This window comes from Pogoniulus pusillus, chromosome 14, assembly GCF_015220805.1.
Source record: "Pogoniulus pusillus isolate bPogPus1 chromosome 14, bPogPus1.pri, whole genome shotgun sequence".
In the NCBI taxonomy this organism is placed as follows: Eukaryota; Metazoa; Chordata; class Aves; order Piciformes; family Lybiidae; genus Pogoniulus; species Pogoniulus pusillus.
In genome coordinates, this window is record NC_087277.1 from 3,628,039 (window position 1) to 3,643,781 (window position 15,743).

The 15,743-nt window shown below is 45.9% G+C and overlaps 1 protein-coding gene across 1 annotated transcript in view; it reads right to left on the bottom strand.

Annotated features, from left to right (window-relative positions):
- The window catches only part of ANGPT1 (angiopoietin 1), a 194,072-nt gene that overhangs the window by 19,810 nt on the left and 158,519 nt on the right, over positions 1 to 15,743 (bottom strand). The window contains exon 9 of the mRNA XM_064153949.1: positions 12,265 to 12,431. Coding sequence (XP_064010019.1) covers positions 12,265 to 12,431 — 167 coding nt within the window. The remainder of the gene's footprint in view (positions 1 to 12,264; positions 12,432 to 15,743) is intronic.

Consider the following 15,743-nt stretch of genomic DNA (forward strand, 5'->3'; position numbering starts at 1 on the left):
ACCTCCCCTGGCACAACTTGAGACTGTGTCCCCTTCTTCTGTTGCTGCTTGCCTGGCAGAAGAGGCCAACCCCACCTGGCTACAATGTCCCTTCAGGTAGTTGTAGACAGCAATGAGCTCTGCCCTGAGCCTCCTCCTCTCCAGGCTGAACACCCCCAGCTCCCTCAGCCTCTCCTCACAGGGTTTGTGTTCCAGGCCCCTCACCAGCTTTGTTGCCCTTCTCTGGACGCCTTCCAGCACCTCAACATCTCTCTTGAATTGAGGAGCCCAGAACTGGACACAGCACTCAAGGTGTGGCCTGAGCAGTGCTGAGTACAGGGGCAGAATAATCTCCCTTGTCCTGCTGGCCACACTACTCCTGAGCCAGCCCAGGATGCCATTGGCTCTCTTGGCCACCTGGGCACACTGCTGCCTCATCTTCAGCCTACTATCTATCAGTACCCCCAGGTCCCTCTCTGCCTGGCTGCTCTCCAGCCACTCAGTCCCCAGCCTATAGCACTGGTTGGGTTTGTTGTGGCCAAAGTGCAGAAGACAGAGCACAAGGGTGCATGTGTGCTCAGCTCAAGTGTGGTGAGCTGCTTCAGCACTGACTCAAAGCTGGAAACACATCAGCCTCTAGCATCTGATAAAAGCGAAGACTGGAAACTAGACTCTCTGTGGCACCCAGGCATTCCTTTGCCTCTTTCTCATTAGGTTTCCATTATTACTGAGTCCCTCCTTCTTGCAGGGCAATAAAGGAGGTTTATTAAGTTTTTTGAGGTCAGACAAACAAAAAGGACACTGCATCAGATATCACAACACTTCTGTGCAATGTTCACAGCTCTTAGCTGATTGTAAGTTTCTGTAAGTTAGTAGATCTCTTTACACATGATGTATACCTCTGCTTTGTGCTCTTACTTATCATAGAATCATAGAATCAACCAGGTTGGAAGAGACCTACAAGATCATCCAGTCCAACCTATCAACCAGTCCTGTCAGATCAACCAGACCATGGCACTAAGTGCCTCATCCAGGCTTTGCTTCAACACCTCCAGGGATAGTAACTCCACCACCTCCCTGGGCAGCCCATTCCAATGCCAATCACTCTCTCTGTGAAGAACTTCCTCCTAACATCCAGCCTAGACTTGCTTTTGTGAACCATACAATATCACTTTCTATTGCCATTACTCTAGAGAGACAGAGCAAAATCGAGTATGTTTCCATTTCAGTGGAAGAAAAACCCAAAACACTGCCACAAAACAACAACTCCTAAAGACTGATGCAACAACTGACTCTGGAAAAATCTGGGATGTTCCCTTTCTCAAATTCTCTCCAAACCTCACAGGTACCTTTGACTTTTTGACTGATGAAAGAAGTGAACTCCCAGAAAATACCACACCATTTTTCTGGTAGCATCCTGCCAATATAACGAATCAGTGCTGCAAGTGTTCTCAGAATCAGGCTCTAGAACCACTTGTCAGTAGAGCTGGTGATGATAAAAGGGAGGTGGAGAAAAAACAACCCAGAGCTGGTTGGCTTGGCATTTGGTAGCAGACTTCAGAGGCTCTAACCATGACCACAGTAGATTACATAAGGGTCACTTTAAGAATCTTCTGCATGTTTTTTTGCAGGCAGATGAAAGCCTGCTCTGTCAGGTCTCTGAGCAGACATGAGCTCATTCTGCCCACGCTCCATCCTGGCTGGAAGCTGTACTGTCGCAATAAGCGCGACACTGAAGCCTACTCAAGGGCAGGACATATTAGCTTGGGCTCAATGCCACCTTGCCAAGTCTACTGAGCTTCTCTTTAACTTGAGAGTGGGCAGAGGGTCAGTAGCTATATGGGCACAGAAAGTGCACATCTCATTTTAGAACCTCTGCAGGCATTGTGGAGAATTTAAGTTTGAATGTTCAGATACTGGTGAGAGTTGTGGATACTTTTGAACTTCTTTCAAGCAGCGCTGTTCATTTATTTATTTATTTAATCTGGAGGTGTTGGCACTGATGGGAAACTAATTACAACCTTGGAATTGTAGAATCAAACAGGTTGGAAGAGACCTCCAAGATCAGCCAGTCCAACCTGTCAACCAGCCATAGCCAATCAACCAGACCATGACACTAAGTGCCTCAGCCAGGCTTTGCTTGAACACCTCCAGGGATGGTGCCTCCACCACCTCCCTGGGCAGCCCATTCCAATGCCAATCACTCTCTCTGCCAACAACTTCCTCCTAACATCCAGCCCAAACATCCCCTGGCACAGCTTGAGACTGTGTCCCCTTGTTCTCTTGCTGCTTGCCTGGCAGAAGAGACCAACCCCACCTGGCTACAACCTCCCTTCAGGTACTTGTAGACAGCAATGAGCTCTGCCCTGAGCCTCCTCTTCTGCAGGCCTAAACACCCCCAGTTGCCTCAGCATCTCCTCACAGGGCTGTGCTCCAGGCCCCTCACCAGCTTTGTTGCCCTTCTCTGGATGTGTTCCAGTATCTCAACATCTCTCTTGAATTGAGGAGCCCGGAACTGGACACAGCACTCAAGGGGTGGCCTGAGCAGTGCTGAGTACAGGGACAGAAGAACCTCCCTTGTCCTGCTGCCCACACTGCTCCTGAGCCAGCCCAGGATGCCATTGGCTCATCCTGCCCACCTGGGCACACTGCTGGCTCAGCTTCAGCTATTATCTACCAGCACCCCCAGGTCCCTCTCTGCCTGGCTGCTCTCAGCCACTCTGTTACCAGTCTGTAGTGCTGCTTGGGGTTGTTGTGGCCAAAGTGTAGAACCCTGCACTTGACCTTGTCCAATCTCATCTCATTGGCCTTTGGTCACCCATCCAGCCTGGCTAGGTTCCTCTGCAGGGCTCTCCTGCCCTCCAACATATCAACACCTGCTCCTAGCTTCACATCTTGTAATCACTTAGCAGGTAAGTTCACTCCTGCAGATCTTGGTCACCCCCAAGAAGAACACAGTTTTTCTAGCTGGAAGTCAGAGTTAAAAATGAGACATATTCCATGGAGCAGGGAGCATTAGAATTCTTTCTCCCATCTCATTCACAAGCAACCCAGTACCCGCTTATTCAGACAGCAGTGAATTCTTCCCTGCACAGAATTAAAGCTCCAGCACCAAGCCTGTTCCTCTGGCTTGCTGCCTCTCTTGGGAAGCAATAGCTGTAATCCAGGGTCTTTCATTTCTTTCCTAAGACAGGATATTGTCTCCTACTTTCAGGCTGTGGACCATGAATCATCAGTGGATATAAATGGATGCCTTGCTATTCCCAGTATTTCCTACTTGTTAACTCTAGGCAGCTCTCTACTCTGGATGTTGCCTGATTTGGCTTTTGTCTAAGTTGCTTATCTCTCCCTGGGCAGGCAGAGAGAAACTGATGTTTCAGTCAGCATCCTGTGCTCTCTTCCTAGGACTCAACACCTCTACTGTTAGCACTGACAATCTTTATCCCATCTACCTGCAAGAAACCGTGGCTTGATTCATGACTACATACTTAAGTTCATTCCATTCAAAATGGTGTTTAAGTCTAGTAAATTATTAGCAACCAAGTGCTGTTATTCCTCAAGCAATCAGTAGTTTGACTTGGTGTGTTTATCTTACTGCAGATAAGCTTTATGGGAAAAGAAGATACTTTTGTTCTTACTCATATATTTTCCCTTTGAAAAGAAATATGAATCTAGAAGCCTAAAGGAGGAGATAATGCCATGGCCACTATGGCCTATAGTGATAGCCATGGTGGGCTACATAAAAAACCAAGTCCCTCTCCAGCTATGTGGTTCAGAAGCCCTGAAAGAGCAAAGGGAAGGAAAGTTTCTACAAACATAAGAGCTCAAACTTAATCATTGAAAGTTTCTTATCAAAACTACCTGGAAGATGAATTCTGCAGGTACATGAAACTGAATATATAGTCTCTCTGCTCTTGTCAGACCCCACCTGGAGTACTGTGTACAGTTCTGGAGTCCCCAGCACAAGAATGACATGGAACTGTTTGAGCAAGTCCAGGGGAGGCCACCAAGATGCTCAGAGGGCTGCAGCAGCTCTGCTATGAGGACAGGCTACAAGAATTGGGGCTCTGCAGCCTGAAGAAGAGAAGGCTTTGAGGAGACCTTGGAGTGGCCTTCCAGTATCTGAAGGGGGCTACAGGACAGCTGGGGAGGGACTGCTGACAAGGTCTTGTAATGACAGGATGAGTAGTAATAGGTTTAAACTGTCAGAGAGGAAATTCAAACTGGATGTTAGGAAGAAGTTGTTTGCAGTGAGGGTGGTGAGATACTGGCACAGGTTGCCCAGGGAGGTTGTGGAGCATGGAATCACCCAATGTGATCTTTGATGTGTTCAAGGTTGGATGATTCCTTGAGCAACCTGTTCTAGTGGGAGGTGTCCCTGCCTATGGTGAGGGGTTGGAACTGGATGATCTTTGAGGTCCCTTCCAATATAAACCATTCTATGATTCCCTGATTCTAAGAATCATTCAGTTTTGGTGGATGTACATTGTCCCTCTTCTATCTGTTGCATAATTCTCTCCCTGTACTCACTTCTCCTGTCTACTCAGTCACTTCTTTAGAAAACCCAGCATAGATGCATTCTCAGTATGTTCCATAACACAGAAGAAGAAAGCCTCACAGGATGTCAGGGGTTGGAAGGGACCCAAAGAGATCATCCAGTCCAACCTCCCTGCCAGAGCAGGACCATACAATCTATCTCAGATCACAGAGGAATGCATCCAGACAGACCTTGAAAGTCTCCAGAGAAGGAGACTTTGCCTCTGTTCCTGCCTTAGGATCATTGCCATTGTGGGCTAAGAATAAGCTTCACGTATTTAGAGGTGGGAAATGATCAGCTGTGGATGGATTTCTATGGATTAGCTTCAGTTTTGTGATTCATAAACCACACAGTGCCCTTCAGTTAGGCAGAGAAGATGATGTATTTCATTTCTGCTTACATCTAGAGATAGTGCATGGACTGCCAGTGAGCATTAGCCACTGATATTATAGAGCAACTCTGGCCTGCTTCCAGAAAGGCTTCTGCTTAACTGGCATCAGATGGAACCCCTGCACTTCCCAGTAGTTAAACTTCATGGAATGTTCTCCAACTGATAATGCTCTTTAATAGAAAAAAGTTGTTTTGGCCAAATGTTTGAATATACATAGAGACATTAAATCTTTTTTTTTATCCCACATTATCTGTTCTATACCACTGCTGGGTGAAAAAAGAATAAGCCTATTTTCAAGTCATGGAAAGGATACATGAGGAGGAAGCTGTTCATCATGAGAGTGGTGAGAGGCTGGAATGAGTTGCCCAGGGAGGTGGTTGAGTCCCCATGGCTGGAGGTGTTTAAGGCCAGGCTGGATGAGGCTCTGACCTGCTTGATGCAGGGTAGAGTGTCCCTGGTCATGGCAGGAGGTTGGAACTAGATGATACTTGTGGTGCCTTCCAACCCTGACTGATTCTGTGGTACCACAGACATCATTCTGCCTGTAATAGGATTTTGGAGAGATATTTGCTCTGAAGCAGACTTTCAAAGTCCATTCCAAGCTTCCAAGGAAAAGTGAGTTACTATTGGGTTTAAATTTTTGCATGATACTTTTAAAAAAAATTATTCTGTACTTTTTATTTTTGACAAGAGAAGTATTGGAGTCTGGGCACAGAGCTGGGTCCCAGAGGATCTATGCTTATTGGATGAGGCCTCGGGTGACCTGTTCTAGTGGAGGTGTCCCTGCCTATGGTCAGGTTGCATGAGGCTTTGAGAAACCTGACCTATTTGAACATGTCCCCTGCTTATGGCAGGGGAATTAGACTAAATGACCCTTGAAGATCCCTTACAAGCCAGATCATTATATGATTCTCTCCCTACTATCATAGAATCAGTCAGGGTTGGAAGGTACCACAAGGATCATCTAGTTCCAGCCCCCCTGCCATGAGCAGGGACACCTCACACTAGATCAGGCTGTCCAGAGCCTCATCCAGACTGGCCTTAAACACCTCCAGGGATGAGGCTTCCACCACCTTCCTGGGCAACCCCTGCCAGACTCACCACTCTCATCATGAAGAACTTCTTCCTAACATCCAGTCTGAATATACTCATTCCTAGCTTTGTTCCATTCCCTCCAGTCACATCACTACCTGGCAGCCTAAAAAGTCTCTTCTTAAGATAAATGAAAGGCCACAATAAGGTCAGCTTGGAGCCTTCTCCTCTCCAGACTGAACAACCTCAACTCCCTTAGTCTCTCATCATGGCAGAGGTGCTTCAGCCCTCTATTCATCCTCATGGCCCTTCTCTGGACACCTTCCAGCACATCCATATCCCTCTTGTCCCAGGGGCTCCAGAACTGGATGCAGTTCTCCAGGTGAGGTCTCACAAATATGGAGTAGTAGGGGAGGATCACTTCCCTCACCCTGCTGCCCACACCTGTCTTGATGCAGCCCAGGCTCTGGTTGCTCTCTGGGCTGCAGGAACACACTGACAGCTCATATTGAACCTTTTGTCCAGCAGTAGCCCCAGGTCCCTCTCCTCAGGGCTGCTCTCCAGCCACTCACTGCCCAGCCTATGTTGGTACATGGGATTGCCTCGACCCAGATGCAGGACCTTGCACTTGGTCTTGTTGAACTTCATGAGGTTGGCTCATGCCCACCTCTCCAGCCTGTCCAGGTCCCTCTGGACGGATCCCTTCCCTCCAGCCTGTCAGCCACACCACACAGCTTGGTGTCACCAGCAAACATGCTGAGGCTGCGCTCAGTGCCGCTGTCCACGGCGCCAACAAAGATGTTAGTTTACATTCAACAGCTGATGCAGTTTTCCAAAGCAAAGCCTGCAAGAGTATTTTGGAGACCCTGGAAACTACTGCTTGGATCTTTATGAATCACAGAGTCATGTGAGTGGTTTGAAGAGCCTTGAGCAATTTCAATGCCTCTCCCTCCTATTTACAACAAATTCCACCAACTTCTTGCCTTTAAGGACCCACACATCTGATTTTTCATCTACATAACTTACATTCTTCTCCCATCTTGTCTCTTCCCTGTTCTTCTTCCAACATATCTATGTTCTCTTTCATTTTCTCATAAGATTTCCTTATCTCTTTATCATGCTGGTTCCAACATAATGGCTACTGGTAATTTTAACTACCAAAGATCAGATATCACTGTGAATATATAATTTATTCATAGAGGTTAGAATGCTCTCTGTCCATTGTCAGTTTTCACCTATACCTATAACAAGGAGGTAGTCTGGAGGTGTTTAAGGTCAGGCTGGATGAGGCTCTGGACAGCCTGCTCTAGGGTAAGGTGTCCCTGCCCATGGCAGGGGAGTTGGAACTCGATGTTCCTTGTGGTCCCTTCCGACCCTAATTGATTCTATGATTCAATTCCAACATCTTGCTCACCTCAGCAGGGCTGTCTGATCATTTAATCCTCTTCACTCATGGACAGGACTAAAGCCAGTGTATCACTGAATCATAGAATCAACCAGGTTGGAAGAGACCTCCAAGATCATCCAGTCCAACCTAGCACCCAGCCCTTGCCAGTCAACCAGACCATGGCACTAAGTGCCTCATCCATTCTTGTCTTGAACACCTTCAGGGACGGTGACTCCACCACCTCCCTGGGCAGCCCATTCCAATGCCAATCACTCTCTCTGACAACAACTTCCTCCTAACATCCAGCCTAGACCTCCCCTGGCACAACTTGAGACTGTGTCCCACTCTTGCTGCTTGCCTGGCAGAAGAGACCAACCCCACCTGGCTAAAACCTTCCTTCAGGTAATTGTAGACAGCAATGAGCTCTGCCCTGAGCCTCCTCTTCTGCAGGCTGCACACCCCCAGCTCCCTCAGCCTCTCCTCACAGGGCTGTGCTCCAGGCCCCTCACCAGCCTTGCTGCCCTTCTCTAGGCACCTTCCAGCACCTCAACATCTCTCTCCTGGGAGTTTCTTTTAACTTATGCTTTTATAGTCCTGTGAATATTTCTCTTGAATTAAACTAAGAAGGCCTGTGTTAAATGGGGCTTGTAAGATCTGATGCTTCTTTCTCCATAGAGATTTTGCCTGCCACAGCGTAGGACTTGCAGTAAGACTGGCAGAGACAGCTTTCATCTGATCACAGAGAGCACTCTGTGTAATCATTTTGTGTAGATAAGAGGTCTAAGGAAATTCTAGAGGAAATTAATCACTTGCATACTTCCCTGCTATTGAAGGTTTCACAAGTGGTGCAATATTGATTTTTTTTTTGCTTCATTTATCATATACTGTTATGAATTCACTGCTTCAGTGTCCACATTTTCATGTCTACTTTTGTCTACGCAGTCATCATCTGGAATAAATAGATTTAACTTTGCATTCTCAGGAACCCTTTTGGAGCTGCCCAGTTTCGCAAGAGAAATGAATGTATTTTTAACATACATGTGTTCAGCATTACTCTTTTTAATCATAGCTTCTTTAGGCTAACAAAAAGTAGTAAAGAGAACACAAACAGCCCAGAGAAAAAACAGAGCCCTTCTGAAATCACCAATTGGGAGTTATCCAGGCTGAACTGAACTTTGCATAGTGTTGGATTTTACCAAAGCAGCATGAAAACGATTTTCCTTATTTTCTCAGACATATTTTATCTTCTCATGGCATTTGTTTTTCTTCTTTCTTTTTTTTTTTTGTTCTTCCTCTTAAATTTACTCTATTCAAATATGAGACCCAGAACCTTAACTTCTTTGTGTGTCTTCCAACCGTACAAGATAGTGCCACAGCATAAGTGAAACACGTTCCACGGTTTGAGATTTTCCTTTCATTTCAAGGCCCCTTCTCTGCTTCAGAGCTCCTTGATCTACTGCCCAGACCAGCTTGTAAACTTGTCTCTTTATTGGTTATTTTTTTCTTAGTGAGTTTGTATTATTGGAAACCAACAGAGAGTGCAGCCAGTTTACCATTACTTACTTTTGCAAATAGAAGAAGCAACAATTAACTTTGGCCACTAGCAGAATCATAGAATCATAGAACCAACCAGATTGGAAGAGACCTCCAAGACAGTCCAACCTATCACCCAGCCCTATCCAGTCAACTAGATCATGGCACTAAGTGCCTCAGCCAGGCTATTCTTGGATACCTCCAGGGACAGTGGCTCCACCATCTCCCTGGGCAGCCCATTCCAATGCCAATCACTCTCTCAAAGAATAATTTAGAAGAAGAAGTCTGTGCAGATGCCATTTCAATGTGTAATTTCCATTTACAAAGATGCCAAATGCTATGATATCAACAAAATTTACTCAAGGATATCTGTTATTAATCATAGAACTTCCTCCTGACATCCAGCCTATACTTCCCCTGGCACAACTTGAGACTGTGTCCCCTTGTTCTGTTGCTGCTTGCCTGGCAGAAGAGACCAACCCCCACCTGCCTACAACCTCCCTTCAGATAGTTGTAGACAGCAATGAGGTCACCCCTGAGCCTCCTCTTCCAGGTGTTCCAGGCCTTTCACCAGCCTTGTTGCCCTTCTCTGGACACATTCCAGCACCTCAACATCTCATAATAGCTTCCAAAATAAGAGAATATGTAGTTCATTTGGCAAAGTTATTACATATGAGCATCAACTAAAGTTTTGAAAAGATATGCTGCTGTGTTTGAGGCACTGAAAGCAAACATGGCAAATGCCCAACAACTGTGAAGGAAAGGCTCTGCAAGCAGAAGGATGGGAACTGTGGTTTCCAACTTCAGAGGAATCAATTAAATTCTTAATGGTAGCTCCTCAGATAAAGAAAAAAAAATAGCATTCCCCAAAGAGCAGCCAGTTATTTAGGATGCAATAATCAGGCTTGTATTTGGCTTGCCTTCTGGAATAGCTTCTATCTCAGATAGTGATGCTGGCACCAAAAGAAAGAGTTGCTATGTCATAAGATACATGCTCGTAAGGGCTTCTAAAAGAGCCCAGCACAATTCCTCTTGGACATGTATCTGTCTGGGCTGAGCAGCAGTGCATTGGTCAAGCATGAAAAACAATTTAGATGTGCATTAAGGCATACACTCCATTATTTCCAACAATGTCACCATGGTACTCACTTCTTCCCTTTAAATATTTATATATGCCTGAGGAAAAATCTCAGAGCAACTCATTGGAAACCCAAAGAGCCTACAAAGATGGACAGAGCCTTTTTTGCTTCTCAGTCTGTCCCACTCTGTGCATTACAGAATAGTGTGAATGGAACTCAATCCTCATTTGCCAAGCAGCAGAACCTCAGTTGTACTCTAAGGGGAACTCATTCCTTATTTGCTATGCAGCAGAACCTCAGTTGTACTGTAAGGGGAACTCATTCCTTATTTGCCAAGCAGCAGAACCTCAGTTGTACTGTAAGGGGAACTCATTCCTTATTTGCTATGCAGCAGAACCTCAGTTGTACTGTAAGGGGAACTCATTCCTTATTTGCCAAGCAGCAGAACCTCAGTTGTACTGTAAGGGGAACTCATTCCTTATTTGCTATGCAGCAGAACCTCAGTTGTACTGTAAGGGGAACTCATTCCTTATTTGCCAAGCAGCAGAACCTCAGTTGTACTCTAAGGGGAACTCACTCCTCATTTGCCAAGCAGCAGAACCTCAGTTGTACTGTAAGGGGAACTCATTCCTTATTTGCCAAGCAGCAGAACCTCAGTTGTACTGTAAGGGGAACTCATTCCTTATTTGCTATGCAGCAGAACCTCAGTTGTACTGTAAGGGGAACTCATTCCTTATTTGCTATGCAGCAGAACCTCAGTTGTACTGTAAGGGGAACTCATTCCTTATTTGCTATGCAGCAGAACCTCAGTTGTACTGTAAGGGGAACTCATTCCTTATTTGCTATGCAGCAGAACCTCAGATGTACTGTAAGGAAGCCATGCAGACAGCCTGATGAGACCTCATTCTGGCCTTGACTGGACTATGGAGTAGGACAGAAACCAAAACTGCAATTCTTAGTCCCAGGTCAAATTCCTTTGGATTTTGTGGAGAAGTTGCCTGGCATGAACAGCAGGGCTTTATCCCTGCTACTCAGTATTAGACTTCTTGAGGCCTGAACACTCTTTTTTGGGTTAATTTCTACACTTTTGAAAGGCACACATTTGGTTCTCTCATCCAGCAAGAAGTATTTCATTAATCAATCTTCACAGTTGTTTTCACGTTCAGAAAAGATGGTTTAGATCACAAAAGAGCTCCTTTCTAATGAAGGTAGATTTCCTTACTTTGCCTTTCTTCCTTTTTCCTTATTCCTTTTCTTTTTATTTTTCCCTTTTCCTTTTTTCCCTTTTCCTTTTCCTTTTTCATTTTCCCATTTTCCATTTATTTTCCTTTTTTCTTTTCTTTTCCCTTTTCTTTTCCTTTTACTTTTCCTTTTCTTTCTTTTTCCTATTTCCCTTTTCCCTTTTCATTTCCCTTTTCCTCTTCCTACTTCCATTTTTCCTTTTAATCCCTATTCCTTTTCCCCTTTCCCCCCCCTTTTTTTTTCTTTCCCTTTCCCTTTCCCTTTCCCTTTCCCTTTCCCTTTCCCTTTCCCTTTCCCTTTCCCTTTTAGTTCCTTTTTCCTTTTTCCTTTTTTCCCCTTTTTTCTTTTCCTTTCTCTTTCCCCTTTCCCTTTCTCCTTTTCCCCTTTTTTCAGTTTTTTCCTTTTTCCTTTCTTCCCCCCTTTTACTTTTCCCCCTTTTCCCCTTTTCCTTTTTCCTTTTCCCTTTTTCATTATTTTTTCTTTTCCTTTCCCTTTTCCCTCTTTTTTCCTTTTTTTTCTTGTCATTTTCCTTTCCCTTTTCCTTTTCTTTCCTTTTTCCTTTTTACTTTCCCCCTTTATTTTCTTTTCCTTTCTCTTTTCTCTTTCCCATTTCCCTTTTTCCTTTCCCCCTTCTTTTTTTTCCTTTTCCTTTTTCCTCTTTCCCTTTTCCCCCCTTTTTCCTTTTTCCCCCCTTTCCCCCTTTTTTCCCCCCTTTTTTCCTTTGTTTCCTTTTCCAAGATATGAGTAACTCTGTCCTTCAGTTTCACACTTCTGAGGTAGGAATCCTTCGTGTTGTAATGAAAAATCCATCTCTCTATTCAGTCATTGTTTGAGTTCTGATGGGCTCCAGTATGCTAAAAGATACACCATTTTCAGCAGTTCTACCAGCCAGCATGATTCATAAATCATCTCTTGTGCTCAGGTATGTTAAGTTTACTCTAGCATTCCACCTCTGAGACAATAGATTTCTATTTTATTTATACTCCCCTTTACTCACAATGAAAATCAGTGGCCTCTAATTGCCCTTTCTCATCCATAACAGGCAAACAATGAACAATATTTATCACTCAGCAGATCTTCTTACCTGTAATTCTGCTTTTCATTTCCTATGTGAAATCTGTCATACTGTGAATATGCTCGGTTTCCTTCCCAGTCCATTAATTCAATTCTTAGGGAATATTGTCTCTGACTTGTTATTGCAAAGATAAAGTCATTTCCCAGCCAATGTTCACCTGATGGGCTACCAAAACCCTAGGAAAAAAAAAATGGGCAAAATAATTGGATGTAATTATTGCGCTCAATAGAACTTGTATACAGGAATAAAGCCAGTGTTACATATTTCACCTACACATTCTGAGTTCTGGTCATTGCTTTCCGTGCCCCAGGTTGACTGTAAAATGAGTTTGCTATTGCATACCCTGTAGGAGTTTGATGCAGTTCAACTGATGCTGGAAAAGACAGAATGGGTTATCAGCTGTGAGATATTAATAGCACAATGTCAAATTGGCACACCCTGTGCAGGGCTAAGCTTGTTTTTCATAGAATCAGTCAGGGTTGGAAGGCACCACAAGGATCATCTAGTTCCAACCCCACTGCCATGGTCACGGACACCCTGCCCTAGATCAGGCTGGCCACAGCCTCATCCAGCCTGGCCTCAAACACCTCCAGCCATGGGGCCTCAACCACCTCCCTGGGCAACCCATTCCAGCCTCTCACCACTCTCAGGCTCAACAACTTCCTCCTCACATCCAGCCTGAATCTCCCCACCTCCAGCTTTGCTCCATTCCCCCAGGTCCTCTCACTCCCTGATAGCCTAAAAAGTCCCCCCCCAGCTTTTTTGGAGGCCCCTTCAGATCCTGGAAGGCCACAAGAAGGTCCCCTGGGAGCCTCCTCTTCTCCAGCCTGCACAGCCCCAACTCTTTCAGTCTGTGCTCACAGCAGAGCTGCTGCAGCCTCTGAGCATCCTCCTGGTCCTGCTCCGGACACACTCCAGCATCTCCACAAGCCATTTGTAATAGTGGCTCCAGAACTGGATGCAGTACTCCAGGAGGGGTCTCAGCAGTGCTGCCCTGAGAAGATTTTTCAGTGTTCAGCAATACCAAAGGTTGCGAAGAAGACTTGGCTAATCTGTCCAGTTCTGGGCTCCTCAATTCAAGAGAGATGTTGAGGTGCTTGAACATATCCAGAGAAGGGCAGCAAGGCTGGTGAGGGGCCTGGGGCACAGCCCTGTGAGGAGAGGCTGAGGGAGCTGGGGGTGTGCAGCCTGCAGAAGAGGAGGCTCAGGGCAGAGCTCATTGCTGTCTACAACTACCTGAAGGGAGGCTGTAGCCAGGCAGGTTTGGTTTATTCTCCCAGGCACCCAGAGACAGAAAAGAGAACACATCCTCAAGCTGTGCCAGGGCAGGTTCAGGCTGGATGTTAGGAGGAAGTTGTTGGCAGAGAGAGTGATTGGCATTGGAATGGGCTGCCCAGGGAGGTGATGGACTCAAGATCCCTGGAGGTGTTTAAGAGCAGGCTGGATGAGATACTTAGTGCCAGGGTTTAGTTAATTAGAAGGGTTAGTGCTAGGTTGGACTTGGTGATCTCAGAGGTCTTTTCCAGCCTGGGTAACTCTGTGACTCTGTGAGATGTCACATTCGTCTGCCACACTGAGCTGAGTAACAGCAGTTTATGTTTCAGACAAACAGGCCTGCCTTTTGGCTCAGAGATCCCCAAGTGATACCCATGGACAGAGCCTTTAGCCTGTGAGAACTGAAATTCAGTAGCCTGTGGTGAGCCTCAGAGAAGACTCAAGGTGAAATGTGGGAGGGTAGTATTAGTTGGCTTTTCCTTTCGCGCACATGATTTCATTATAAGCTTGTCCTCGAGCAGAGGGTTTCCTGCTCCTGTCCCTGTAAGCACTGGTTGGAGCTACATGCCAGCTTAGGGCCAAGAGCTACCCAGGAGCAGAGGGCAGAAATGATGCTTGCTCCTTTTGGGGAGTAAGAATGGAATCGCTGCAGACTGACTGGAAGATTAAAGGGAGATTCTATTGACAAGCACACAGGTACAAAAGGCATCCAGGTCAAACGAATACACTCACAAACTAGGCTAAAGCTGCTCAGCCAGCCTGGCCTTACACACCTCCAGCCATGGGGCCTCAACCACCTCCCTGGGCAAACCCTTCCAGGGTCTCACACCAAAGCAGGTGTTTTTCTGACAACCCCTTTCACCACTGGTCACTAGAATCATAGAATCATAGAATCAACCAGGTTGGAAGAGACTTCCAAGATCATCCAGTCCAACCTAGCACCCAGCCCTATCCAATCAACCAGACCATGGCACTAAGTGCCCCATCCAGGCTTTTCTTCAACACCTCCAGGGATGGTGACTCCACCACCTCCCTGGGCAGCCCATTCCAATGCCAATCACTCTCTCTGTGAAGAACTTCTTCCTAACATCCAGCCTATACCTACCCTGGCACAACTTGAGACTATGTCCCCTTGTTCTATTGCTGCTTGCCTGGGAGAAGAGGCCACCCCCACCTGGGTACAATGTCCCTTCAGGTAGTTGTAGACAGTAATAAGATCACCCCTGAGCCTCCTCTTCTCCAGGCTAAACAGACCCAGCTCCCTCAACCTCTCCTCATAGGATTTGTGCTCCAGGCCCCTCACCAGCTTTGTTGCCCTTCTCTGGACATGTTCCAGCACCTCAACATCTTTCTTGAATTGAGGGGCCCAGAACTGGACACACTGCCACTTGCCTCAGAGAAGGGGGAAATAGGCTCTGCATGACTACCTAACACTCCATTTCCCTGCCTGTAATCCAGAAGTCGGAAGTTGTGGCACAGGTGTTTATTTCTCAGCCAAAGCAGATTTCTTCATAGGCTCTGTGGTTTCTTATTCACAGAGGATACATTACTGTTCTTATCAGCTGCCTCCCTTTAAAAGCAGATTTTCAGGAAATCCTTTCTCCCTTTTTCCCACTGCTGGCAAGCTAAAGGGGGTCCTCCTATGAACTGCATCTCCATTGAATTACATTTGTCTTATCTTATTTAGATTACAGTCTATCCAGGATGTAATACATGAGGCTTTGCTAACACTATGTGTTCCCACATGTGTTCTATAGAAACTCTAGACACCATATATAATTATTCTGAAATAATAATCATGATCTTTCTTCTTCACATTTACACTTCCCTCTCCCTTTTCACATGTGTTATTACACTGAGATGAAAATCTGTCACTAAGTGGTTTGCTCTGCTGACCGGAGGAAATGAAGTCGCAGCAAAAGGGAACAGAAGGAATGCAAAAACACACATAAAAATGATGAGAAAAGCCACCACATTAGTTACAAGAGGAGGCTCAGAGGAGATCTCTTTGCTGCCTATGACTACATGAAGACAGGTTGTGGCCAGGTGGGGGTTGGGCTCTTTTTCCAGGCAACCAGCAACAGAATGAGGGGACACAGTCTCAAGTTGTGCCAGGGGAGGTCTAGACTGGATGCTAGGAGGAAGTTGTTGCCAGAGAGAGTGATTGGCATTGGAATGGGCTGCCCAGGGAGGTGGTGGAGTCACCATCCTTG